The following is a 25,906-nucleotide window of genomic DNA, read 5'->3' as shown; positions in this document are numbered from 1 at the left end:
TCTCTGCTGCAGCCTCCCTTGCCCTAGGGCCCATCTCCATGCAGCACCATGCTGGACCAGCTCGTCACGTCTACTTGGCTGATGCGCTAGCTAGTAGTCTGTGGGAGTTTGCTACTGTCACCTGACAAACTACCACCAACTTATCCACTTAAAACAATACCTGTTTATTTGCTCACATATGGCAGAGCTGAGTTCTCTGCTCAAGGTCTCAAAGGCTGAAGTCAAGGTGTTGGTTGGGCTGAAATTCTCCCCTCCAGGCTCTGGGGAAGAATCCACTTCCTAGCTCGTACAGCTGTTGGCAGAATTTACTTCCTTGTGGTTGTAGGACTGAGGTCCCCTTTTCTTTCCAGCTGTCAGGGGGGAACTACCCTCAGCAACCAGAGGCTGCCCACACTCCCTGCTGCTGGTCCCCTCAACCTGCAAGCTGGGGATGGGGCGTTGAATCCCTCGAGTGCTTTCAATCTCTGACTTGCTCTTCTGCCTCCAGCCAGAGAAAATGCTGTGCTTCTAAAAGGCTAGTGTGGGGCTTCCCTGGTGGCACAGTGGTTGAGAGTCCACCTGCCGGTGCAGGGGACACGGGTTCGTGCCCCAGCCCGGGAAGATCCCACATGCCGCAGAGCGGCTGGGCCCGTGAGCCATGGCCGCTGAGCCTGCGCGTCCGGAGCCTGTGCTCCGCAACGGGAGAGGCCACGACAGTGAGAGGCCCGCGTACCGCAAAAAAAAAAGGCTAGTGTGATTAGGTCAGGCACACCCAGATAACTCCCTTTCCTAATATCCAATGTGCTGTATAATGCAACTTACTCACTGGAGTCAAATCCCTCAGATTCACCTTCCTCCGGATTATGCAGGGCATGTACACTGGGGAACCGGGCTCTTGGAAGACATTTTAGCATCCAGCTCACACACATATCTTGATTACACTTATGTTTAGAATTTGCCTTTATTTAAAATAAAAATTTTCCTCCTTGGAATAGCCCAGGGTTTCGTTCCTATCTGCTGCCTAACACTTTGCCAGAAGTCCCCTTAGGGAAGGAGACCTTAGCAGATGTTCCATTTCATTGATATTTTAGGAAACAATTTATTCCACTTCTGCTTAAGCCCCTAGGCAGCAGGCTGGCCCATTCTTTGCTTTCTGTGCACACAGCCTTAGGTGCCGTGTTCACGGCCTAACACAAAGAAGGTTCCAGTCCCCATTCCCTGTACCTACCTGGCCCAAAGCTACTGCCACTTAGTTAAGGCGAAGCTTTCTTGGAATTCTGTGCCCTTCAGACACATGTTCTGACCAATGCAGAATTCAGATTCTGCTACTGATTGAAATGCTTCTGCTTATAAACCTTAATTTATGAATTTTCAGCTCTATGAGTAACATTTATACTTATTTTTTATTTACAAACATTTTTCAACTTTATGAATTTCTAACAACGACAAAAACAAGAAGTGAAAGAGAATTCATGAGCCGTCAGTTCCTCAGTTTGTGGGAGAGCAGGCAGGAACAGATGCTGACCATGGCCCAGTGCAGACATGGGACTCCCTGCTCTTTGGGGTTGCAGGGTGACCCCAGGTGTTCACCCGTGCCTGGTTTGCACCTCACGGTTACCCAGCATAAGACATCGCCATTGTTGGAGGAATGGAGAAGAAAGCCCTTGGAGAGAGGAGATGCACAAGAGTTGAAACTCACAAGCATGAGCTTGGGATCAGAGATTCCTAAAATCCAGAAGCCAAGAGACAGGCCTGGCTTCACTGCTTCAGGCTTAGTGTGGAGGATGCTAGCAGCATCCTTGAGAAATTTCCCTAAGGGAAGCGGTCAACTGAAGCCTTTGCTCACATATCATGAAATCTGAAGCATTTAAAGGGGTTGTAAGGTTCATTTACGAGTCTGTTGACGATAATTTGCAGAAGCCAGTTTGAATAATGTTTGCCTGAGTGATTTTATGATAGGTTTTTCAATATTTGTGATTTTATTTTGCATAGATGATGGTTGAACAGCAGGTACCAGTCATACCTTTACCCATAACAATGAATGGAAATAGGGATTTCGATTTTGAAATTTATATTGGGAAGGACTTTGAGGAGAAGGATTGTGTCCATAAACTAAGGAAGAGCAAATGGTTTTCAGAGGCCAGGAGAGGGGAGCCTACCATTTATTTAGTGCTTACTGCATATGAGATGCTCTAGACATGATTTTGTGGTCCCAGCGGTGCTTGCTCCTCTAATGTTACAAATGAAGATGCAGGGGAAGAAAAGTTAGTGACTGTCGCAGGGTTGCCATGTTCTCAGTGCTCAGCGCTTACCATGGGCCTCAGCGACCACAGTGCTCTTTTACTGGAGCCAGAAAGGCACAGCCAAAGCAAAGCAAAGGATTCTCTTTGTTTTGTTTTGATTCATAAGTCCAGTAATTATAATGCTTTAAAAACTGTTTATTTCTCTCTATAACCCTAGGATTCTTCCAAGGAATGACGTATTTGCCATTAAACCATGATGACTTAAACTGCTTGAAGAGCTTACCATCTGTTTTCTACTGAGGCTTTCCCCATACAATTTCAGTTGAAAACAGTTGCTATTTATGTTATTTGGACATTACTACAGCTCCTGGGGGTTCATGGTTTTGGACCAAGGCTGTCAGAATCAGGAGGATTTCAGTACCTTTTCCCAGTTTCTGATTGAGACAGATGAGGGTGTTACATATGGAAAGCAGGAAAGGTCCATTACTTGACAGGCATTAAAGCATTGTTGAATAGTGAAGGCATTTTTGTAGAGCCCTAGTTTAGCTAAAGAAGTAACCAAAAGTTAGCTATCAAGAATTATTAAAGAATTAGCTATAAAGCTAACCCAGAAGAATTTTAGATGTTACCAGTCTCGTTTTCCACTAAGACAAGTAAGTACTGTCTTTTCACTAAATCTTTCAGTCTTTCATTCAGCTAGAGCAGTGGTTCTCACTGGAGCTGGTTTTTGCCCGTAGAGGGCATGTGACAATATCTGGAGACATTTTTTGATTGTCACAACAAATCAGATTGGGGATGGGCAGGGAAAGAGGGTGCTACCGGCATCCACTGGGTAGAGGCCGCCAGGGATGCTGCTAAACATCCTACAATGCTCAGGGCAGCCTTCACAGCAAAGACTTATCCAGTCCAAGATGTGGATAGTGCCCTGCTGGAAAACTCTGGGCCAAAGGGAAAAAATAATGAAGTTGTCATTGAGGAACAAAACCAATACTATGTTGAAAGAGAGGAAAAAAAAAAAAAAAAGGAAGATAACTACCCTCTCGGACCCTAAAGGAAAAGGGAGAGTTTTCTAGCTCCCTGGAGGGGAGAGAAAATTCTTAGAGTTCAAGGGATGAATATTATTTGGATTTACAAGTTGGCGAACCTCCTAAAGCCAATAGGCTGTTCTTTTTTTTTTTTTTTGTGGTACGCGGGCCTCTCACTGCTGTGGCCTCTCCCGTTGTGGAGCACAGGCTCCGGACCTGGGGCACGAACCCGCGTCCCCTGCATCGACAGGCAGACTCTCAACCACTGCTCCACCAGGGAAGCCCGGCTGTTCATTTTTTAACAGGCTGTTCAGTTTCTTCTCCCTTAAAGGTTTCATATTCTCCAGAAACTACTAAGTAGAAAGGGTTCTTTTTCAGAGGGCAAGAAATCCCGGCTAGAGGTACAATTCTGACTTCTTCTAGCAGCCCCTGAAGGGCTTATAAATATATAGGAAAGAAGGTTAGGGCTCAGTTGCAACGACCCACTTTTCAACATTTGACTTGGTTTCTCAGGATTTGGACTTGGTTTCCTGCCAGACTGTGGCTTACAGAAGCAGTGTTTGATGTGGAGTAACTCATGCATTCCTCGGATGCTTCAAAACAATTAATTAAACAGATCTGTGACACAAATAGCAAACTATATTAGAGCCCCAAATCCAAGCTATGGAAGTGGAACACCTAACCTTTCTTATTGCTCTATTAATAAAAGCCAGTAGATAAGCCCTTGATCATTTCTGTAATTTCTTATACCTTATTAATAACTTCAGCAGAATTTAAATTGAGTTCAGATCAGTTGCTCTTATCTTTTAACAACTCCCATATTAAGCATATAATTAAAATGCTCCAGTTTAACTATTTTCCCCAAGGTATTAACTACTAAAAGATTCACACAGCGATGAACCAGAGTATTCATGGATGAGGCCTCAAGCTTTTAAGTACTTCAGATAAGGAAAAGGGATTTATTACAACTGGTCTAATTGATATAAAAGAGGAATGGTAAGAAGTTGCTTTTAATTACTCAAAAGTCTCTTGAAATACCGTGTTAGCCCTTGGTCTTTTAAGTCACTAACCTGCATCAATATTTGACCATGTTCTCTCCTTTGGGAATGTGACTTGGTAAATATTAAAGAGAATTTCTCAAGTCAAAAAGAAGCTTTAAGTCACAAATGTCCTGGGCTGGGTGGTGCTGGCTTTTATCTTCCGTGATTACATCTATGGTTTTAAGAGAGATGGTATGATCACCCCTGGCCTTTGCTCTCTTTGTTAACCAGCTTGGTTTTTCTTATAGTAGCTCTGTTCCCTAGAGGGGAATTAAGAGAAGATGTTATAGAGAAGATGGCATTTAATGATGGCATTTACGTAAGACCGGAAGGCCTGCCCACGTTGCAGGATGTCACAGATGGGAGGGAAGGGCACCACTCATACAGGCCCACTCTCCCTTTAACCTTTGTGTTCCTGGACTGTGAATCTCACCTTACCAGTTCAACTGCACCCATATTCCCCCTGTTTCCTGAGCAGACATAAAAAAAAAAAGAGGACCCTCTTTGCTATGTATTAGAATGAATTCCAGGAAGAGATGAGGAAGCTTTTCTGGAGAGTCTGGATGGGGAGGGGTGGGTAGAGAGTAGGGGGACAAAGGTGGGGTTTTTTTGCTAATCCTCTGTGGTGATTTAATTGTGATCATTGTTAAAAGAAGGAAATTTTGGGAAACTATGCCTAGCCCTGGGGCACTGCGAAAACTGCCTATTGAAGCAGTGGGAACTTGTGAAGGTAGAGATGGCTGTCAGTGTCGGCGTCCGCGAATCTGCTTCCCTTATTGATCTGGTGGAGTTAGGGATGTCTTGAGGGTATTTCCGTAGGGCTTGCACGGGACAGGATTTCGTAAAACAAGGTGCCATTAGGAGTCACGTGGGACAGATGCGGCGCTTGACAACATGACAGCTGATGATACGTGTGATGACAGCTAACATTTACTGAGTACCAGGCACTTTGCAAAGTGATCTGTATGTATTTTCTCATGTAATTCTCAGGTTGGGAATTCCCTGGTGGTCCAATGGTTAGGGCTCCGCGCTTCCGCTGCAAGGCGTACAGGTTCGATCCCTAGTTGGGGAACGAAAATCCCGCATGCCGCGTGGCACAGCCAAAACAAAACAAAACGAAAAACAACTGAAAAAAGAACATAATTCTCAGGTTAACCTAATGACAGAGGGTAAATAAATAAGCCATTTCATAAAAGAGGCTTAATTAATTAACTCTTTAAAGAGAATATTACTGGTAGGTTTCACATCAGGTATTGAATTTAGGCAGAGCCTGTGGTGTCTGTGACTCTACTATATGGCACTATAACTATTATTATTCTTAAGACCTTGCTGTTAAAGTCCAGCCAGCAGAGCGCAGGAGGGGAGGCCCTGCAGCAGGAATCCAGAGAGTTTCCGTGGACCTAGAGGAGCCCTCTTCTACCCAGTACCTGACCTGGAGAAGTGTGTCCTGCTGCCTGATTGGGATGCCATGATGTCCTCTGGTCCAGGGCTGGAATCATTTACCAGATTCCTGGAGTACTGTGTTGAGGAAGATGCTAAGGCCAGCCCTGGATTAGTGAGAAGTTAACATTCACTCTAGGTGAAGTGGGAGTAGTGAAATGCATGCCATGTGTTTCTCCTTCTTTCACTAGGACTTAGGCTACTGGGGAAAGGTGATAGAGGAAGAACCATGATTCTTTAGAGCTGCCTCTTCAGAGCCAGACTCCAGTTACTGCCTTGGAAAGATGTGAAGCCAGGAGATGTTGGTGGTTGGAAGAAAAGACAAGAGACAATAGGCTGATAAGGCTGATGGGCTTTGAATGAGGCTCAGTGTTGGGTTAGTGGGCGTAAGGTCAGTGTTGCCTTTACTAAGGGCTTATAGGTGCCTCATGCTGTCCTAAGCACTTTGTTCTAAACGTGTAGTAACCCTTTTAATACAACAACTCTAATGAGTAGACACCACTGTTATCCCCATTTTACAGCTGAAGAAATGAGGCACAGAGAGAATGAACAACTTGTCCAGGACTTGAACCCAGGCAGTCTTAACCACTTAACTGTTATCCTCTCAAACTTTATGAAACCCAGAGATGAATGTGTAAGATGAGACTAAAGCAAGTACTGAAATGATATAGAGGAAAAGTATTAGGTAAATGGTATCCTCTCTTGGGGAGAGGGGTAAGGGTGCTTGGGCAAAAAGACCCCCAAACCATTAAATTCTGTTTATCTTTCTGTGTATTGTTTCTAAAAATGTTTGAAAACCACCACACTACCATAGACAGTCCCCACCTTTTAGGCAACCGATGCCCCACCTTGGCCGTGCTCAGTGACTGCATTCGTGGGAGCTGTTGAGGAAAGTGTGAAGCTTTTAGTGTCTCTGGGCTCAGAAATTGAGAAGAAGAGTTGACTATGAAAGGAAGCACTGACCCCATGGGACAGGTTTGCACTCAGTACTTTGTTCATACAGCAGATACTTCTGAAGCGTAGCCTTGTTTATGGCGGGGCAGGAATTCACAGGGTAGAATCCTGCCTGCCTGGAGTTTGTACGGTTCTTGATGTGATGGTGGGAATTGAGGTGGGAAAAATACGTTGGGACCAGATAATGCAAGAATTCGAGGGCCACAAAGAAGAGTTTGGAGTTTATGTGGAAGACCACACAGAGGTATAGGGAGGCGGATTCACTGAATGAGGGAATAGGGGAGGACGGGGGAAGAGTGGGGTCCATGCCATGGTGTCCCCGACAGGTGCTAAGGGGCTGACCTGGGTGCCCGCAGGAGCAGACAGGGATTTAAACTTGGAGTCTGTAACGGAAATGGAAGCCCACTGACTTGCACTGGTCGACAGAAGGGAGAGAGTCAGGAGGATTCTGACGCTTTAATTCTGAGTTTCCAGAACAATGATGGTCGTTAATAATCAAGAATAAAGGAGGGTGGGGGCCAGTGTGCAGCTGAGAGAAATGTTTGCTTTAGACGTTACCTTTTCCCCAACCTCTCCACTTAAAGTACCCCTTTCACCCTTGAGTTTGTCCTGCTCCTGTGTTTCTTTTGTAATTGGTCGCAGTTTGAGATGATTTTGTCCGTCCCTGTCTGTGCTCCAGGTGTCCCCCCACGGGAATGTAAGTGCTGTGAAGACAGGACCACGTCTGTCCTGTGCCTCCTGCCTGGGGCAGAGCGTGGCACAGAGAAGGCTTAGTCTCCTTCATTTTGACAAAGATATTTCTTTGCCGAAATGGTAAGCTAGCAGGTTTACTTTAGCTCTTTAGTGAGAAGTAAAGCATCCACCTGGATTAAAATATGCAGGAGGGGGCTTCCCTGGTGGCGCGGTGGTTGGGAGTCCGCCTGCCGATGCAGGGGACACGGGTTCGTGCCCCGGTACGGGAGGATCCCACGTGCCGCGGAGTGGCTGGGCCCGTGAGCCATGGCCGCTGAGCCTGCGCGTCCGGAGCCTGTGCTCCGCAACGGTCGAGACCACAGCAGTGAGAGGCCTGTGTACCGCAAAAAAAAAAAAAAAAAAAAATATGCAGGAGGTGGTAAATAAAACATCCAGTTGGTACCTTAATAATTAAACTAAATTTTGCTGCCAGGTGATAAACGCTGCTAAATCAATGAAATATGCATCAATTAGGCAGTCACGCAGCCAGAACATTATGCAACTTGATTGCCTGGGATTGTTTTAAAAAATCAGTGAAGAGACTAGTTTAATCATTATAACATGGATAAATACTCAGAATCAGGAAAACATGTTTCTTCCAGTTTGGCTGTAATGCCTTCACAGTATTAATAACTGATTTGCTTTTCTTCTGCAACCTTCCCCTTAAGAGCCTCATCCTGGTCTGGTTAGTGTTCATTCCTCCTTGCCATTCTTTCTTCTTTTAAAGTTCAGCCTCACATAGAGAATGGACTTGAGGACACGGGGAGGGGGAAGGGTAAGCTGGGCCGAAGTGAGAGAGTGGCATGGACATATATACACTGCCAAACGTAAGGTAGATAGCTAGTGGGAAGCAGCCGCATAGCACAGGGAGATCAGCTCGGTGCTTTGTGACCACCTTGAGGGGTGGGATAGGGAGGGTGGGAGGGGACATGGGGATGTATGTATATGTATAGCTGATTCACTTTGGTATAAAGCAGAAACTAACACACCATTGTAAAGCAATTATACTCCAATAAAGATGTTAAAAAAAAGAATAAATAAAACTTCTGTGTATACTTACAAAAAAAAATAATAAAGTTCAGTCTTAGTTATTGGCCTTCCCAATAAATGAAGTGGTAATAAGAGCATTGGGATGTGCATCACAAACCCTAACGTCTCATCCTGACTGCAGTCTTGGTCAGAATGATCCTTTCGAGCAGGTTGGGTAGATACCACTCATCGCTTTGTAGGGGGCTATCAGGGCTCCTATAAATCTACACTTCCTCCGCCCAGTGCCTCAGGTCCTGTGAGGGACTTTCATTCCTTTAGTGCAGCCTTGTCTGGCCTGAATTTGCACGTGGCCTCCTCTGTCTGTGGCGTAGGACCAGAGCCGCTGAGACCCACACCTAATTTGGTGGGAGTAGATGAGAAAAGTGAAGGAGTTAGCGATGCCATCCTTCTCACTTGGGAGCTTGGTCCTTCTGCTGTAGTGGATGGGATGCAGTAGTGGGTTCCAGGGGTGTTCTTTTTTGTGTTATTCAAGAGTGTGCCGCCAGGAGACAGAAGCACCCTGGGACGGACGGGTTGGGATCTGCTGTAGCCACAATGCAGGGACGCTGGATGGGAAGTAGGAATAATCACTCCTGCGTGAGAACAGGAGTTCTCAGGGGAGAGGTGAGAGCTGAATCCCAATTCGAGGAACCTGTTCCAGCCAAGGGATCCAGGAAAGAAAACTGATGTATGAGAATTTTTTTAATTGATTGATTGATTTTGCAGATAATTCAAATACCATAAGATTCACCCTTGTATGCATAAATCTGGTAGTTGTTAGTATATTCACGAGGTTATACACCATCACTCCAAATGCCAGAACATTTTCATTACCCCCGGAAAGAAACCCTTTACCCATTAGCAGTCAGTCCTCTCTCCCCTGGCCCCCTCGCCTCTGACAGTCTCTAATCTACTCTTGCTTCTGTGCTTTGTCTATTCTGGACATTCCATATAAATGGAATTGTATAATACGTCGCCTTTCATGCCTGGCTTCTTTTATTTAGCATAACATTTTCAAGGTTCATCTATGTTGTGGCTTCTATCAATAATTCATTCCTTGTTATGGCTGAGTAATATTCTGTTGTATGAGTAAACCACATTTTATGTACCGTTCATCTCTTGATGGACATTTGGGCTGTTCTCCCTTTTAAATTATTATGCATAATGCTGCTATGAATATTTGTGTACAAGGCTTTGTGTGGACATATGTTTTCAAGTCTCTTGGGCATATACCCAAGAGTAGTACCGCTAGGTCATATGGTAACTCTGTGTTTAACATTTTGAGGAACTGTCAAACTGTTTTCCAAAGAGACTACTCTGTATTACAATCCCACCAGCAATGTATGAAGATTCCAATTTTTCCACATCTCTACCAACACTTCTTATTGTCTGTGTTTTAATTATACCCATCCTAGTGGGTTGAAAGTGGTATTTAATGGCTTTGATTTGCATTTCCCTAGTGACTAGTGACGTTGGCATCTTTTCATGTGCTTATTGGCCATTTGTATCAATATCTCTCTTTGGAGAAATGTCTGTTCAAATCCTGCGTTCATTTTTAATTGGGTTATTTGTCTTTTTATTGTTGAGCTATAAAATTCTTTATGTATTCTGGATACTAGACCCTTATCAGATATATGATTTGTAAATATTTTCTTCTGTTCTGTCAGTTGTCTTTGCACTTTATTAATAGTGCCCTCTGAAGGACAAATGTTTTTATTTTGATGAAGTCTAATTTATCTGTTTTTCTCTTTAGTTACTTGTGCTTTAGGTGTCATATCTGAGAAACCATAATCTCAGTTTTCTTCTAAGAGTTTTATAATTTTAGCCCTTCCATTTATGTCTTTGATTCATTTTTAATTAGTTTTTTTTTTTTTTTTTTTTTTTGCGGTACTCGGGCCTCTCACTGTTGTGGCCTCTCCCGTTGCGGAGCACAGGCTCCGGACGCGCAGGCTCAGCGGCCATGGCTCACGGGCCCAGCCGCTCCGCGGCATGTGGGATCTTCCCAGATCGGGGCACGAACCCGTGTCCCCTGCATCGGCAGGCAGACTCTCAATCACTGCGCCACCAGGGAAGCCCTTTAATTAGTTTTTGAATATGGTCTGAAATTCATGACTTCATGAGGTTTTTTTCTTCTGCACCACACAGCTTTCAGGATCTTAGTTCCCCGACCAGGGATTGAACCCAGGGCCATGGCAGTGAAAGCGCCAACCACTTGAATACCAGTCCTAACCACTGGACCGCCAGTGAAAATTTGAAAGACTCAATTGATCAGCTCAGGGTGTTCAGGCATGTGGGGAATGAACTGTAGGAGCTGTCCCTGGAGGAAGAATAAGAAGCTGGTTTTCTCCTAGGATTTGGTGCTGAACAAGCATCGTTGTCCTGACAGTTTGAAGAGAAAAAGGTAGAGAGATCAGGTTTATGTATAGAAATGGACCCAGCTGAATTCTATAACCATGCAGAATATAGGCCTTGCAAATTCTCACACTCTAATGAAGGAGATCTTACTTTCCAAATAGGAAGTCAATGATATGATGATTTGGATATCTACAAAAGATGGCCCCTGTCCGGCAGTGAAGCAGGACGCTGTAGTCCTTTGGTTATTATGAGCAGAGGGATCCCTTCATACTTTGGTGATGATGATGTGACATCTGATATTAATCCTTGAATACTTTCCAGGTTCCTATGAAAAGCTCATTTGCTGTGTTGCTAGCCTGTAAGTGTTCATAACTAACACATAAGAGCATACCATGCACCGGACACCACTCTAAATGTTTGTGTTTTTTTTTTAACTAACTCTTGCATCACCTTTTTAAAAATCCACTTGCATTAGCTCTTTTAATTCTCACAGCAGCTCTGTGGAGTCAATTATCGTTATCGTCACCTACAGATGAAGAAACGAGGAGCAGGGAGGTGGGAGGGAGAGGAGGCCTGGTTGTCTTTCCCCCGAGTCTGCACCATTTATCACGTGGATGGTTCGGGACACAGTAGGTTCTGGTGGTTGGGAATGGGATGACTGATCAGATGCGTGGACCACTCACTAGCTGTATCCTCCAGAGCATCTTTCTGGCTCACACAGGCATGGTTTATTTCCGGTTGTTTTCTCCTCTTACCATGCAGTGGTTTGATGTTGTCTGCATTGTTGTGAAGTCCCCGAGCAGTTACAGAGTTCAGCAGCCGTTTCCAAATTCAGAGTACTTGTCATTTACTGAATCATGTGTCTTTAAGTACTGGCTGACTTAAGCTGGTTTTCAATGAGGGGTACTGTTCACTGCCAAGCTGTCTCCCACAATAAGGGACAAGAGCAGGGTTCAATTTTATTTTATTGTATTATTTTGTTTTGTTTTACTTTTTGGTAATTCAAGACCTCTCTCAGAAGGGAGTACAGAGCTTCCTTGATGCTTCCTACTTCAAACAGATGAATTACTTCCCATCCTGGAGAGCAGCCGGATCTCCAAATTGACATGTTCACTGAATTATAAATTTCATGTAAGAGAATAATGCCAGGCACAAGAGCATTTGATAAAAGGGCATTTGAACTCCACAAATGATACAAAATATTCCCCTTCTTAAGAAACTTTAATAGTTAAATAAAAGGCTCTGTGTGGAAGATTTTATGTTCAATTCAACTTCCGCTACACATTTCAGTGAATAGATTATTTTGGCAGTATGTCAGCAGGAGGCTGAACATTAGATAATTCCATGTGAAATATTTCTAGTGGCCGAGCCATTGCCATCCCCCCTCAAAATGTCCTACAACCCCCAGAGATTCTCTGAGTCCTAGGATGGGACTGGTGAGCCTGTGCTGTGATTCAGAAGCTAAGACTCACTGTTCTGCAGGTGCCCGGTGTCCCTTTTCTTGATGAGGTTTCAATCAAACACGTGCTTACTTTATTTTTCTGTTGAGGTAACATTGATTTATAACATATAGGTTTCATGTGTGCACCATTATATTTCTACCTCTGTATACCCTACAACATGCTCACCACCAAAATTTTCGTTTCCATCCATTACCATACGGTTGATCCCTTTTACCCATTTCGCCCTCCTGCCGCCAGCCCCCAACCCGGAGCCCTCTCCTATGGGAACCGCTGTTCTCTGTATCTGTGTGTTTGTTTGGTTTAGTTTTTTCATTTATTTTGGCTTGGGGGGTATTTGCTTTTTATAATTTCACATATGAGTGAAATCATACAGTATTTTTCTTCGTCTGACTTATTTCACTTAGCGTAATCCCCTTGAGGTGTATCCATGTTGTCTCAAATGGCAAGATTTTATCTTTTTTATGGCTGGGTAGTATTACATGGTGTGTGTGTAGGTATGTGTTTATGTAGCACATCTTCTTTGTCCATTCATCCACTGATGGGCATTTAGGTTGTTTCCATATCTTGGTTATTGTGAATAGTGCTACAGTGAACATGGGGGTGCAGGTATCTTTTTGGATTAGTTTTTTTGTTTTCTTTGGACAAATACCCAGAAGTGGAGTTGCTGGATCAAATGGTAGTTCTATCATTAATTTTTTGAGGAACCTCCATGCTGTCTTCCATAGTAGCTGCCTCGATTTCCGGTCCCACCAACGGTGCCTGACGGCCCCCTTTTCTCCACTTCCTCCCCAACACTTGTTACCTCTTGTCTTATTGATAACAGCCATTCTGACAGTTGTGAGGTGATGTCTCGTGGTTTTAATTTGCATTTCCCTAATAATTTAGTGATGTTGGACATCTTTTCATGTGCCTGTTGGCCATCTGTATGTCTTATTTGGAAAAATGTCAATTTAGCTCCTCTGCCCTTTCTTTAATATGGTTGTTTGGGTTTTTGTTAAGTTGTGTGAGTTCTTTATATATTTTGGATGTTAACCCATTTTCAGACATATTATTTGCAAACATCTCCTCCCATTTGGCAGGTTGTCCCCTGATTTTGTCGATGGTTTCCTTTGCTATACAGAAGCTTTTTAGTTTTCTATAATCCCGCTTGTTTATGTTTGCTTTTGCTTCCTTTGCCTGAAGAGACACATCTAGAAAGATACTGCTAAGACCAATGTCAAAGAGTGTACTGCCTATGTTTTCTTCTAGGAGTTTTATGGTTTCAGGTCTTACATTCAAGTCTCTAACCCATTTTGAGTTAATTTCTGTGCACTGTGTGAGACAGCGGTCGTTTCATTTTTCTGCATATGGCTGTCCTGTGCTTGCTTTTTAATCTGAAATTCAGGATACAGTGTACATCCTTTCAGCGGAGTTTCATCATTTTTATTCTGTTTGTGTTTATCGAATGCATTCTCCTAGCCCTGTTTAAAACTATTTAAAACCTTGCACGAGACCTTCAAAGAACCATAGGGCATAGGTTCTCCGTTAGGAAATCACACGTTCTTTAGTTTTCCTTCCTAAGTACACTTTTCTTTAGAAACCAAACACATCTTACCCATTTTAAACAGACTTTCAGAGGGAGGAGAGCAGCCATCTCTTACTCTAAGGGGTTGAATAAAACTCCTGAGTATTTTAACACTAAAGCCACTTCATAATGTTATCATTTTGATGCAGGCCCTATCTAAATAGAATGTTATGACTATCCTTTTAGAATGATGAAAACAAAACAATTTAATCTTTCACTAAAATTCTGTATACTTCTTCCAGCTGTCGTTGCCCGTTTTCCACAGTAGATGGTCATGTTCCTAACTGGATAGTTTTATCCCCAACAAGCGGTAATCTCAGTGTATTCAGGCTCTCTGTTTAATTTAGTAGATTAGTCCTTGCAGCTGTACCCAAAGGTACATTTAGAAGATTTACCCTTTAATAGGAATAGATGGTGGTGTCATTGTCTTTAAGAGATTACAAATGTATAAACCATAATAGGTTTGAAAAGATATAGAGGAAAAGATTAGGCCACGGCCATTCCGGGCATTTAAATCTGACACAAATCCCAGGATGCCCTATCTTCAGAGCAGTCCGTTGTAAACAAGCTGTCCTATAGACGCAGAGCCTGTTCTGTGTTGAATAGGAAACTGAAATGATGAATAAATACCTGCCTTTGCAGTAGACTGGACTCTAATGCAACGTCCTCCTAGTTTGATGAGGCCTCAGCTTTTCAGACAAAAAGCTTCATGAGTTTCAAAGGGATTCTCTGTCTCCATATTCTCACCCATCTACCTTCATCCCAAGCCTCTTCTTCTCAAGGTAAAATCAGCTGGGTTTCAGGGAGCGCCGAATACACTTCCTGGACCAGTGGTGCACATGTGCATTCTTACTCTCGTCTCCTCTGGGTCACTCACACTGTTTCTCACTGTTGCTCATCCTCTGTGAGTCACAACATAAATGCTTACCGTATGCGTCTGTAGCTACACATCCACACAAGCAAATTGTGTGTGCGTGAGCACATGTGTAAAATCTTCAGAGAAGTGAGGCTGCTCTTGGCTTTTGTGGAGCCCCTGGCATGGGGATTTGAATGACAGACTTCCCTGCGGTGGCTAAAGGGAGCTGTTTTCCACATCTGGTCCCAGAGAAATGGTTTTCAAGGCCACTCACTAGGAGTCGGGTCAAGTTCTAAAGCAGGTGGCAGCGGTAGGATGGTCGGCAATGGCACACGGCAAGGGGTCCATCCATTTTTCATGAACTTGTATGCTTCCACAGGTTCAACCTTTGGGACTGAAGACCAGCCGGCTCTGAAGGCAGCTCTGCCTTCCAAAGACACACCCAAAGGGGCTGCCCGGGTGGCCCCTCCAGCATCCTCCAGTGTGACAACACCTCGCAGGAGTTTGCTTCCGGCGCCAAAATCCACGACCACACCGGCGGGTAAGACTTGCGCTGTGGAGAAGCTCTGCAGTGGAGAGCCTCTTCTGCATTAAAGTCTTTTGAAAGTCCTTGGGTAAATCAGTTGTTTAGATGGGATGACAGATGAGTTTCAGATGGCATTTAAAATTAATAATAATAACACTACCACAGTTTTCAAGGCACTTCCATATATTCCCATGTTTAAGTTCTCACAACTCCCTCTCACTCCTCTCTGTGACTGGTAACCCATCAGACCACACAGTTTTCATTGCAAAGAAAAAAGGATCAAGCTGTTTTAGGCAAATTTGGTTCAGGGAAGCAGGCGCTGGTGAAATCACTGGAAGGCCAGTAGGAGTGAGCTGCAGACTGTGCCCCCGGGAGTGGGTCCCTGATCCCTGGGGGCAACTGCTGCCTCTACAGGGATTCAGGGGCTCCATCCCCCTGCTGGTCCCAGGCCCGCACCACCCATGCTGGGATGCAGGGATCAGCGGCTACCGCAGAAAGCCTTGCTCCCGAGCTCACGCCGTGCCTGCTCTATCCAGACCAGCAAAGCCGATGCCCCGAGCCCTGCGTCTCCACACCCAGGAAGCTAGTGAGGGACACAGGGAATTCAGCTGACGCAAAGGTGTGACAAATGAAGGTGCTGGTCAGCAGCCCGGTGCGGCCCCCGCCCCGCCTCCTCCTCCCAGATCGCAAGCGTGCACGTTTGCCCGCGGGATGTCCAAGCATCCCGCCAAGCGTGTGGCTTAGCTTTCCATCTTCCGCGCTGTAGGAAGACACACTAAGAGGAAGGAAGCTTGGATGTTGAGCCTGAATCCACAGTAGATGGCTCACCCCCGTGGCTATTCATTGCTCCAGGTTATTCTTCTGTGCTCTTATACTCATGTACCAGTGCATATACGTATACACGCAGATGGGCTTGCGTGAGTTCCTAAAAGTAAGATTGGATTGTACCCATCTTTCTACATGTTACTTTCCTTACTCGAAGCATGTCATAGAGCTGCCCTCAAGTCAGTGTATGGCTCATTTTTCAGTGGCTGCCTGGTGTGGATACACCATGATCTATTGAACCATGCCCCCTGGCGGACATTCACTTTGTGACTGGCGCTTGCTGCTGTAAACAGTGCTGCAGTGCGTGTCTTTGGTGGCGTGCTTTCTACAGGATTGATCCCCAGCAGTGGGGGGGCTGTGCTTGATGCATTAATAGATATGATTAGATTCCTTTTCAGAGAGGTTGCAGAGCTTCACCTTTCCACCCATATCCCTGCTAAGAATAGATAGCATTTTTTAAATTTTTTGTCCATTTGGTGGAAGTGTTATTTTAAATTTGCATTTCCCTGACCACTTGCCCTTCAATGGAGTACCACCTTGTAATCCCCTTTGGTAAGACTTAAATTGACTTGCTTGGTTTTGCTCTTCCTCAGTGGAGGAAAAGCTCCTGGGGACAGTGACTTGTGCATTTTATTGAGCACAGTATCCCCGCTGCTGCAGTGTCCCCAGCGACTGACACGCAGTGGCTACTTAGCATCTGTTTGTTAATGGTTGGATACATCAACGAATGAATGAATGAATGTCACACGGCCTTTGACTCTTGGTTCCAGTTTAACAGTTTGGCCTTGGTTTCAATAGAAAATAACTAGACAAGCCTGCACTGAGTTAAAATACAGTTGTTGAATCAATCCTATAGACCAGTGTTTGTCAAATTTTAGTGCATCAGAATCACCTGAAGTTGCTGTTAAAACACTGATTACTGGGCCTCATCCTAGCATCTCATTAGTAGGTCTGAGGTGGGGCCTGAGAATTTGCATTTCTAATGATTCCCAGGTGACACTGCAGATCCTGCTGGTCTAGAGGTCACACTTGTGAAACCACTGTTACAGAAAAATGGACTAGGAATTTGAACAGACAGTTCTTAGAAAAAGAAATGCGCGTAGCTCCTAGCCATATGAAAAGATAATCAGCATCGCTCATAATAAGAAAAACATAAAGTAAAACTGCAGTAGACTATAGTATCTTACCTGTGAGATGGGCAAACATCCAGGTGTTTGAAAACATACACTGTCGTGAATCTGCAGGAAAAGAGGCATTCTCGTACGTTTACTGGCTGGAATATAAAATAGCTCAACTCCTATGAAAGGAAATGGGCAATATCTAATAATAAAATCACATGTGCATTTTTTCTTTGACTTAGCAGTCCCACCTCCAGAAATCTTTCCCAAAGGTAGACTGGCAAAAGCAGAATGCACAAAGTGATTCATTGCAGTGCTATTTGAAATGGCAAAATACTGAAACAACTCAGCTGTCCATCCATAGGGGACCAGCTGAATGGATTGTCATACATCCATGGAATAAGAAGACTTATTCCAAGTGACTTTAAAAGAGTAATTTGGTTGTTCCGCCCTAATAGTATGTACTCTATGTTCAAAAAGAGTTGCAAAAAAAATCTTAAACTGTTTTTAGTAATTACATTATTGGTGGTAGCGTGGCTGTTGCGATTCCAAATCTGCTGTTATTCTGAATGTGTGTATTATGGGAAAAATAGGATATGGGCATTATGGGATAAAGTATGAACTTATCTGAAATTTATCATTAAACTGTATTGCCGGGCTTCCCTGGTGGCGCAGTGGTTGGGAGTCCGCCTGCCGATGCAGGGGACACGGGTTCGTGCCCCGGTCCGGGAAGATCCCACATGCCGTGGAGCGGCTGGGCCCCTGAGCCATGGCCGCTGGGCCTGCGCGTCCGGAGCCTGTACTCCGCAACGGGAGAGGCCACAACAGTGAGAGGCCCGCGTACCGCAAAAAAAAAAAAGTATTGCCAGCTCTGTCCACTGAAAAGTTATAAACAGTGACTAGACCAATAGCATAGAGTACCCCCAGTGCCCAGACTGTGATCTCTCAATACATTTTGCATTAACAGGAGATAAGGGTCTTTGAAGAAATGGCTGGTTCCAGGTCTAGGGCAGGAACTGTAGACCCCAGAACAGACAGCCAAGAGGAATTCAAAGACTACTAGGATTCTGTCAACTCAAGAGTCAGACTTAATAAGCTCCTACTGGAAGAAAGAGAGAGAGACAGAGAGAGGGAGGGAGGGAGGGGAGAGGGAGGGAGAAGAAGGAAGGAAGGAAGGAAGGAAGGAAGGAGGGAGGGAGGGAGGAAGGAAGGAAGGGATTGAATATTAGTAAGATTCATAATTGCAGTAGAATAATATTCATCAAATCAAAATATATGTGTATCCATGAGGTCATAATGATACAAAATAAAATAAAAACTAGTCACTTTGGTTGATGCTAAGAAACTTTTTTTGAAATTTGGTAAAGAAAGAAAAGAATAAAATATTTTAGCCACTTCTCCTATTCAGTCTGTATCTCATGATAACCAAATAGTTGGTGAGGGGAAAGTTCTCTTTTAGTGTTTAAAAGCATTCTAGTTAATAAATAAGGTATGATAGAATATCACCTTTTCAAAGCTTTAGTGAATCAGTAGGTAAAGGCAATGATCATCAATGGAAAGGGAAAACCAGACGTTACGAACTAAACTGATACACAACATTACATGTGAATTAGTCTTGGGGGAAAAATGAATCCGCCCTAGCCTTTAGATTTACTAATTTACTAGAAGTAGAAAGGACAAAGAAGCATATTAAATAACACCATGGGAATAAAATCAACCAACCAGACTGAAAAACTCTATAAAACAAACCATCCAACTTACTCAACAGTAGAAACAACAACAAAAATTGCAAAAAAAAAAAAAAAGGCAGATAAACATTCTGGGAGGAGGACAAAGGATATAGAGGGGGAACCTGTAGATTATAAAAAACTTAGACTTATCATCCAGTTGCAAAGTACGGATCTTGTTTTGTATCCCAATTCAAACAAACACACCAAAAAAAATTTTTTTTAAAGATAACTGAGGAAATGTGAACCAACATTGGCTCTTAGATGACATTAAGAAACTGTTATTCTGAGTATGATGGTAGTATTTGTGGTTATGTTTTTGTTTCTGTTTAATCGAAGTATAGTTGCTTTACAATGTTGTGTTAATTTCAGGTGTACAGCAAAGTGATTCATTTGTACACATACGTATATTCTATTCTTTTTCAGATTCTTTTCCTTTAGAGGTTATTACAAAATACTGAGTAGAGTTCCCTGTGCTGTACAGTAGGTCCTTGTTGGTTGTCTGTTTTATATATAGTAGTGTGTGTATGCTAATCCCGAACTCCTCATTTATCCCTCCCTGTGGGTGTGTTTTCTTAAAAAGCCGTCTTTTAGAAACGCACAAATATGAAGTGATACGCTTTCTGGGATTTGCTTCAGAATAACCCAGGATGGTGGCACGTGGAGTCAACATGTTACAGAAGATGAAACATGGGTATTGCTTGTTGTTGAAGTTGGGTGATAGAATACATAGTTAACTAGACTAGTCTCTCTGCTTCAGTACATGTTTAAAGTGTTCCATTGAAAACTGTGCAGAGAGGGTGGCTGTTTTAGTGGAGGTAGAGCTAAATGGAAATAAGGTATTTCAGGTGTGAAGAATAGAGGGCAAGGCAGCAACGGCGTTTAAGACCATAAAAATTTCATTATTTTTTCAAATACTTCTGCTCTGTAGAGGATTTTGGAAAGCCATGTGATCTTGATAACAAGAATTCTCTTCCACTTTGTATTACTTTATAAAACACTTTAATGTGCTAAATATGACTTGGTCCTCACAAAAACCTAGAGTGGTGGACAAGGAAAGTATTATTTTGCAGATGGGAAATCAAGATTCAGAGGTGAAATGACTTGCCCCAAGTCATGTGGTGGCATCAGGAAATCACATAGGTTGTGTATGTGTCCTGTGCTTTTTCCACAATAATATAAATATCCAGCTGTGGAGTATAAGAATTCCATCTGTGGTCCCCCATTACCATTAGATTTCACATGTGTGAACTGGGGATGGTGGTAAACAGAAATGGTACACAGGATTCCTTGTCTCAGACCAGGCTCTCCTTGGGATGTCTTGGTTAGAATTCGGTTGGTGATGCCATGAAAAATAGGTGTTTAACCAGAGGGAAGAGAGGGGAAGGAATGATACTGTGTGAGGAGGGATTGCACCTTCATGGGGGGTAAGGGATGTTCCCAGCAGAGAAAGGGTCACCATGATGTTACCAGTTTCCATGCCGAGTGCTCAGAAAGTACTTGTGACTTGGGCAGGTTGTTACATAATGAAGCAATAGACCAGTTCCTGAGGACAAGTGAGAGTCCTGCCTTTCCCCGTGTCCTAGAACAGGCTCCAGCAGATGCTCGGAGACTCCCACCTGTTTCACATCCCTTACGCAACTGCCCCGAGGTCAGCTTCTTAGGCTCTGATGGCAAATTCCACAGGCCTCGCCCGGTAGAAACAGTTGGCAGCTGCCCCCAGTCACGTCTCTCTTTTCCTTCTCTCTCTCCCCCAGTTTTTCCTCTCTGTAACTGTGAGCTCTGCCAGCCTTGCTCTGTTACTTGCAGCCTCCTACTCCAGGGTCCGCAGGGGTGGGAGTGGGGGGCAGAGGGGGCAGCCCCAGACTCTGGAGGACTGGGTGAGACAGGCAGTGGACAGAGCTCCCGAGCCTTACTCGAGGTCTGCTCGGAAGCCTATTTTAATGACACCCTAAGGCTCTGTGTTCGACTTTTCCAAGGACATAAAACTTCTTAGATATTTTCCCATCATTGACATAAGGAGGAGGTGCTAGGGTTTTTTTTTTTTAAGATTTATTTTTTGGATGTGGACCATTTTTAAAGCCTTTATTGAATTTGTTACAATATTGCTTCTGTTTTCTATGTTTTGGTGTTTTGGCCGTGAGACATGTGGGATCTTAGCCCTCCGACCGGGGATTGAACCTGCACCCCCTGCATTGGAAGGCATTGGACTGCCAAGGGTGTCCCAAGGGTGTTTTAGAACGAGGATTAAGCACCACCCTTTACTAGACGGAGGACCCCAGACCAGCCGCTGTGTAGACTATGGCTGTGACCCCTGTGACATGCAGTCATCAGGGGAAGGCACGGATTGGGAAAATGAAGCAGAAAGCTCCCTTGAGAGATTTCAGGATGTTCTCTTCTAACTTTCATCCCACTCCAACACCTAATTTAACAACAAGTATAAAATTGTGGTTAAAAGATAAATTTTATTACCGAATTTTAGGTTTGCATTAGTTCCACTGCTATGAATTTTTCATTTAAATAAAATCTAGTTCCTACTACCAAATCAGCTTTCACATCACCTTGTTCTGTCATCAGGCTAATTAAAAAGCAGAAGGCAAGCATGCAAATTACAGTTAAATTCCAAATAATTGTATTTCTTGGGACTGTGAGGTGTTTGGGTTACTTTAATTACTTAGGTAACACCAACGCTTGTTTTAAGGGCATGCTGTTGGAAACATTTCTAAACTGTGATGCTTTGCTTGTGTCCCTTGGTGATTCCAGGTGACTTGGATTCAAGAATAATTAGAACAGCCCTTAACCTTGAGGGGCTCAAAATAAGGTAAACAGATTTGTACACTGATAATTAGAGTGAGAGCAAGAGATCTATAATCTTATCAGCTGGCTGCCAGTTAATTCTAGCAGACCAGGAATTCATAGTAAGATGGATTAAGAAACAAATGACCTGAAAAAGTTTAAATTAAATATAATAGGCTTTTAAAATTATTTAACCACTTTCTATTTATTATTTGTTTAATCATTTTCTAATTTATGTGTTATGTTTTCACTTTCTGATTTCAGAAAAGATACAAGGCAGCATGTAGTAAAGGGCACAGAATAATAGAGATACAAGGATAAAAATCCAAATAATAAAAAAGAGAAGAGCCTGATAAAACTGGGCTCAGAGCTTCCTGACTGCAAGGGCAAAAGAAGAAACACAATCAGGGAAAAAAAAAAAAAAGAGTGTGCCACTTTATCAGAAGAGAGAAACTTATTTTTTTAGCACAAATGTGTAAAATTTTAACTCTGTGAATTAAAAAAAATTATATTGAACAACATAATGGACAATAATTTTAATTGTATAGTTTAAACATATCTTTTCTGATAGGAAAATAATTGGATAATATTTTAAAATTTTGGAATAGGGAAGGCCTTTCTAAACATGATGTGAAACCTGGAAACCTTTAAAAAATGATAGTTTTAACTACATACAAATTTTAAATTGTCTGCAATAAAGGACATCCTAGAGGTAAGAAGGATGATAAACTGAATGAAAATGCTTCAACAAAGTGTTATTATGAAAATCAATAGAAAAAGTACAACTTCATTTGAAAAGTAGGTAAAATATATGAATGGGTGACTTATACAATAGAAGTACAAAGAGGTCAGTGGCCATAAACGTATGAAGAGATGTTCGAATTCACTAATGACTAAATACGTTCAGTGTTTTTCATAAGATACCATCTTTTTCATATTGGATTAGAAAAAATAAAAAGGTTTATTACAGCCGGTGTTGGTAAGAACATGGCAAGAAAACACTCTTGTAGCATTAGTGGGACTGTAAACTGGGACAGTCTTTTGGAGGGCAGTTTGTTAATATCTATGAAAATGTAACTGTCTTTAACGTGTAACCCAGTATTTCTCCATCTGGGACTCTCTTTTACAAAAATACTTGCTCAAGCAGCAATGATGTATGTATAGGAACATTCTTTGCAACACTGATTATAATACTAAACAATTAGAAACAATCTAAATATCCATCAGTATGGACGTATTTAAATAGGTTAAATATGTATCCATTCAATAGACGCTTATTTAGGTATTGAAAAGATTGAGCTAGGTCGGTATGAATTATTCAGAAACTGTCCCTAATACATTGTTAAAGCAAGAAAAGCTGCAGAACATGATCCCATTTTTTCAAAACCCGAAATGAAAATAAATCTTTTTTTAACGTATACCTTTTTGTATATTTATAGAAAAAAGGTGGAAAGTATCATTTAAATAGTTAATAGCTATTATCAGTGTGGTGTCCAATTGGAGAAAAGTTGTGATTAGGAAAAAGAACTTTCATTTTTAAGTTTTGTATTCCTTCTATAGTTAGAATTTTTCCAAATGTTTCAGTTTTTACAATGAAATACGTAAAAACAACTCAGTAAAAAATGGGATAATAATTTGCTCCCAGAAAAATGCATGAAGAATATAGAAAAAAATGAAACAATAAAATATCTCATAATCTCAGTCCATGAATAGCTACTAATAATATATGTTGGCATATTTCCTTTCACTCTTTTTTCTAAGCAGGTATGGATTTTTTTTCCCGTAATTGAGCTGATGCTTTATAGATACTTCTGTATCTTGCTTTTTCACTTAACATTATATCCTAAGCATTTTCCAATGTCATGAGAAACATGTGAAAATTTAACTTTTAGTCCTGTCGTAATAACTTCATATTGACTTACCCCAATTTGTAGGACTCTTTATCCCTTGTTCAGCATTTAGGTTGTTTTCAGTGTTTCATTACCACAAAACAAGGAATTGCAATAAGCTTATTTTGCAAAAACGTATTTTGCTGGGGTTGTCCAGACTACCCTCAGGCTTGATGATTTCCCTAGAAGTACTCACAGGACTCAGAAGTTGTTATATTCATCATTACAGTTTGTGAAAGTGGAAGAATCCAGAGTAAAAAGTCAAAGGAAGAAAGCTCACAGGGCAAAGTTCAGAGAAAACCAGACACCAGGTCCCAAGGGTCCCCTCCCAGTGGAGTCATGCAGGTGTGCTTAATTCCTTCAGCAACGATATGTAACAGCACGTCACCTGAGTCTGGCTGTCCAGGGCTTTTATTATGGGTCAGTTACATTGGCATATAGCACCTGCTGGACTGTCTAGGCAAACTGGTACCATGTGACCCAAGACCTCAGGTAGGCAGAACGCTTTCCTCAGTCAGAACATGCCAGAAGCTCAGCTCCCAGGAGCTGGCCAAAGGCCAGCCAGGAAAACAAGCCCTTCCTGGGAATGGGCAGGGCTTGAGCAATGCAGGGTGTTTTTATGATGGATTCCTAAAGGCAGAAATATGGAGTCACATTGAAATACGGCTTTACAAATAACGCAGACATATTTTGTAGCTATTTCTTATAGCCATAAATCAACTAAATCAAGGAAACAACATTAAATGAGTTGTTTGGAGAGAGATTTTTCTGGAGCTAAAGTGCAATCTAGGAGTACATCCTTTATGAAATTTAACTCTATAATCGAGAGTTTAGAGGACCCTTAGAAGGAAATGATTGGCATGTGTTTTCAGCTGTCCCTCTAAAGTAAGAGTTGTCTTAGTTCAGTTTATGATGGCAAATAAGTCAATATTAATTTGTCTTAAGTGTAATATTCTATGTTGGATAATTGGAAGGATGCTTAAATGTTTTAGATATCAGGAATATAAATAACAAAACTATTTTGTTCAGGTCTTTTCCTTTTTTCTTTTCTTCTTTTCAAAGATATGTTTACTGAGCATTCTCTGTGTACCATGCAGTATGCTTGGGGATTTCTATATTCTACCTAATTTAGCTCTAGAGGAAACTGGGGTTTAGAGAAATTAAGTAAAGCCCCTCCCACCCAGGGTCATACAGCTTCTGTGCAGCAGGACGTGGATCAACCTAATCTGTCTGACTTTAAAAGGCATATCCCTAACCTTTGTGCTGTGCTGCTTACAGATTCTTACACAAATGGAGGCCAGTTAGTTACATTTTATTGAAATAACTATCACTGAAAAATACAGCTTAGAGGTTGAATCTTCTTTCTGGGACAATGCTAGTTACTGCACATACAGCTCCCAGAACCCCTATAATAATTCTGTATTCTGTCCATGCCCCTCTTTCCCCAGGTTTCCAGACACAGGTTGAGAGCTAATGCACTGTGCTAAGCACGATCCACTCCTATAGTATCATCTTCCTGTAAGTTAATAATGATCATTGCCTTCTTATTTATTTATTTATTTGGCCACACCCCTCGGCTTGTGGGATTTTAGTTCCCCGACCGACCAGGGATTGAACCCATGCCCCCTGCAGTGGAAGCGCGGAGTCCTAACTACTGGACTGCCAGGGAATTCCCTTTATTTATTTATTTATTATTATTTTTTTCATTGCCTTCTTTTCTTGTGGTACGCGGGCCTCTCACTGTTGTGGCCTCTCCCGTTGCGGAGCACAGGCTCCGGACGCACAGGCCCAGCGGCCATGGCTCACGGGCCCAGCCGCTCCGCGGCATGTGGGATCTTCCCAGACCGGGGCACGAACCCGCGTCCCCTGCATCGGCAGGTGGACTCTCAACCACTGCGCCACCAGGGAAGCCCCATTGCCTTCTTGACATCAGTGTGACGACAAAGGAAAGTGCCGTGGATTTAGTGCTAATGATTTTTTAAAAAGTACTGAACATCCTCTCTGTGGCTGTGTAAAGGGAAGAATTCTAGAAACATAACCTTGATCGTTTGGTGACTCTTTTTCTCAGAATTGTCATGAAAAGTTGTTCTGTTGTTCGTATGTCAAATACAAAATTTCACCAGGGTTTTGATCCGTATAGTTTTACACAAGTAATCAGGCTTTACCAATTGACTTTTCCAACTGGTTTTCAGTTGTTGTAGCAAAAGGGAAAATATTTTCAGTTGAAGTATTGATCTGGTGATAGACTACTTCTAGGTCAATATGCCTTCTGACACTGTCATGTTGACATGATGTATAACAGAAAATAAAATTCCTTTAATCATGCTGAGCTGTAGAAGGACCTC

General features: G+C 42.6%; 1 protein-coding gene across 1 annotated transcript in view; it reads left to right on the top strand.

The window, feature by feature from the left end:
* The window catches only part of MTUS2 (microtubule associated scaffold protein 2), a 492,284-nt gene that overhangs the window by 314,601 nt on the left and 151,777 nt on the right, over positions 1–25,906 (top strand). The window contains exon 5 of the mRNA XM_022574568.3: positions 15,060–15,221. Coding sequence (XP_022430276.3) covers positions 15,060–15,221 — 162 coding nt within the window. The remainder of the gene's footprint in view (positions 1–15,059; positions 15,222–25,906) is intronic.

This window comes from Delphinapterus leucas, chromosome 18 (genome assembly GCF_059928025.1).
Source record: "Delphinapterus leucas isolate spDelLeu-1000000601 "Yukka" chromosome 18, BTC_Dleu_Yukka2, whole genome shotgun sequence".
In the NCBI taxonomy this organism is placed as follows: Eukaryota; Metazoa; Chordata; class Mammalia; order Artiodactyla; family Monodontidae; genus Delphinapterus; species Delphinapterus leucas.
The sequence above is the reverse complement of the archived record's forward strand: the minus strand, read 5'-3'. Positions and strand labels throughout refer to the sequence as shown.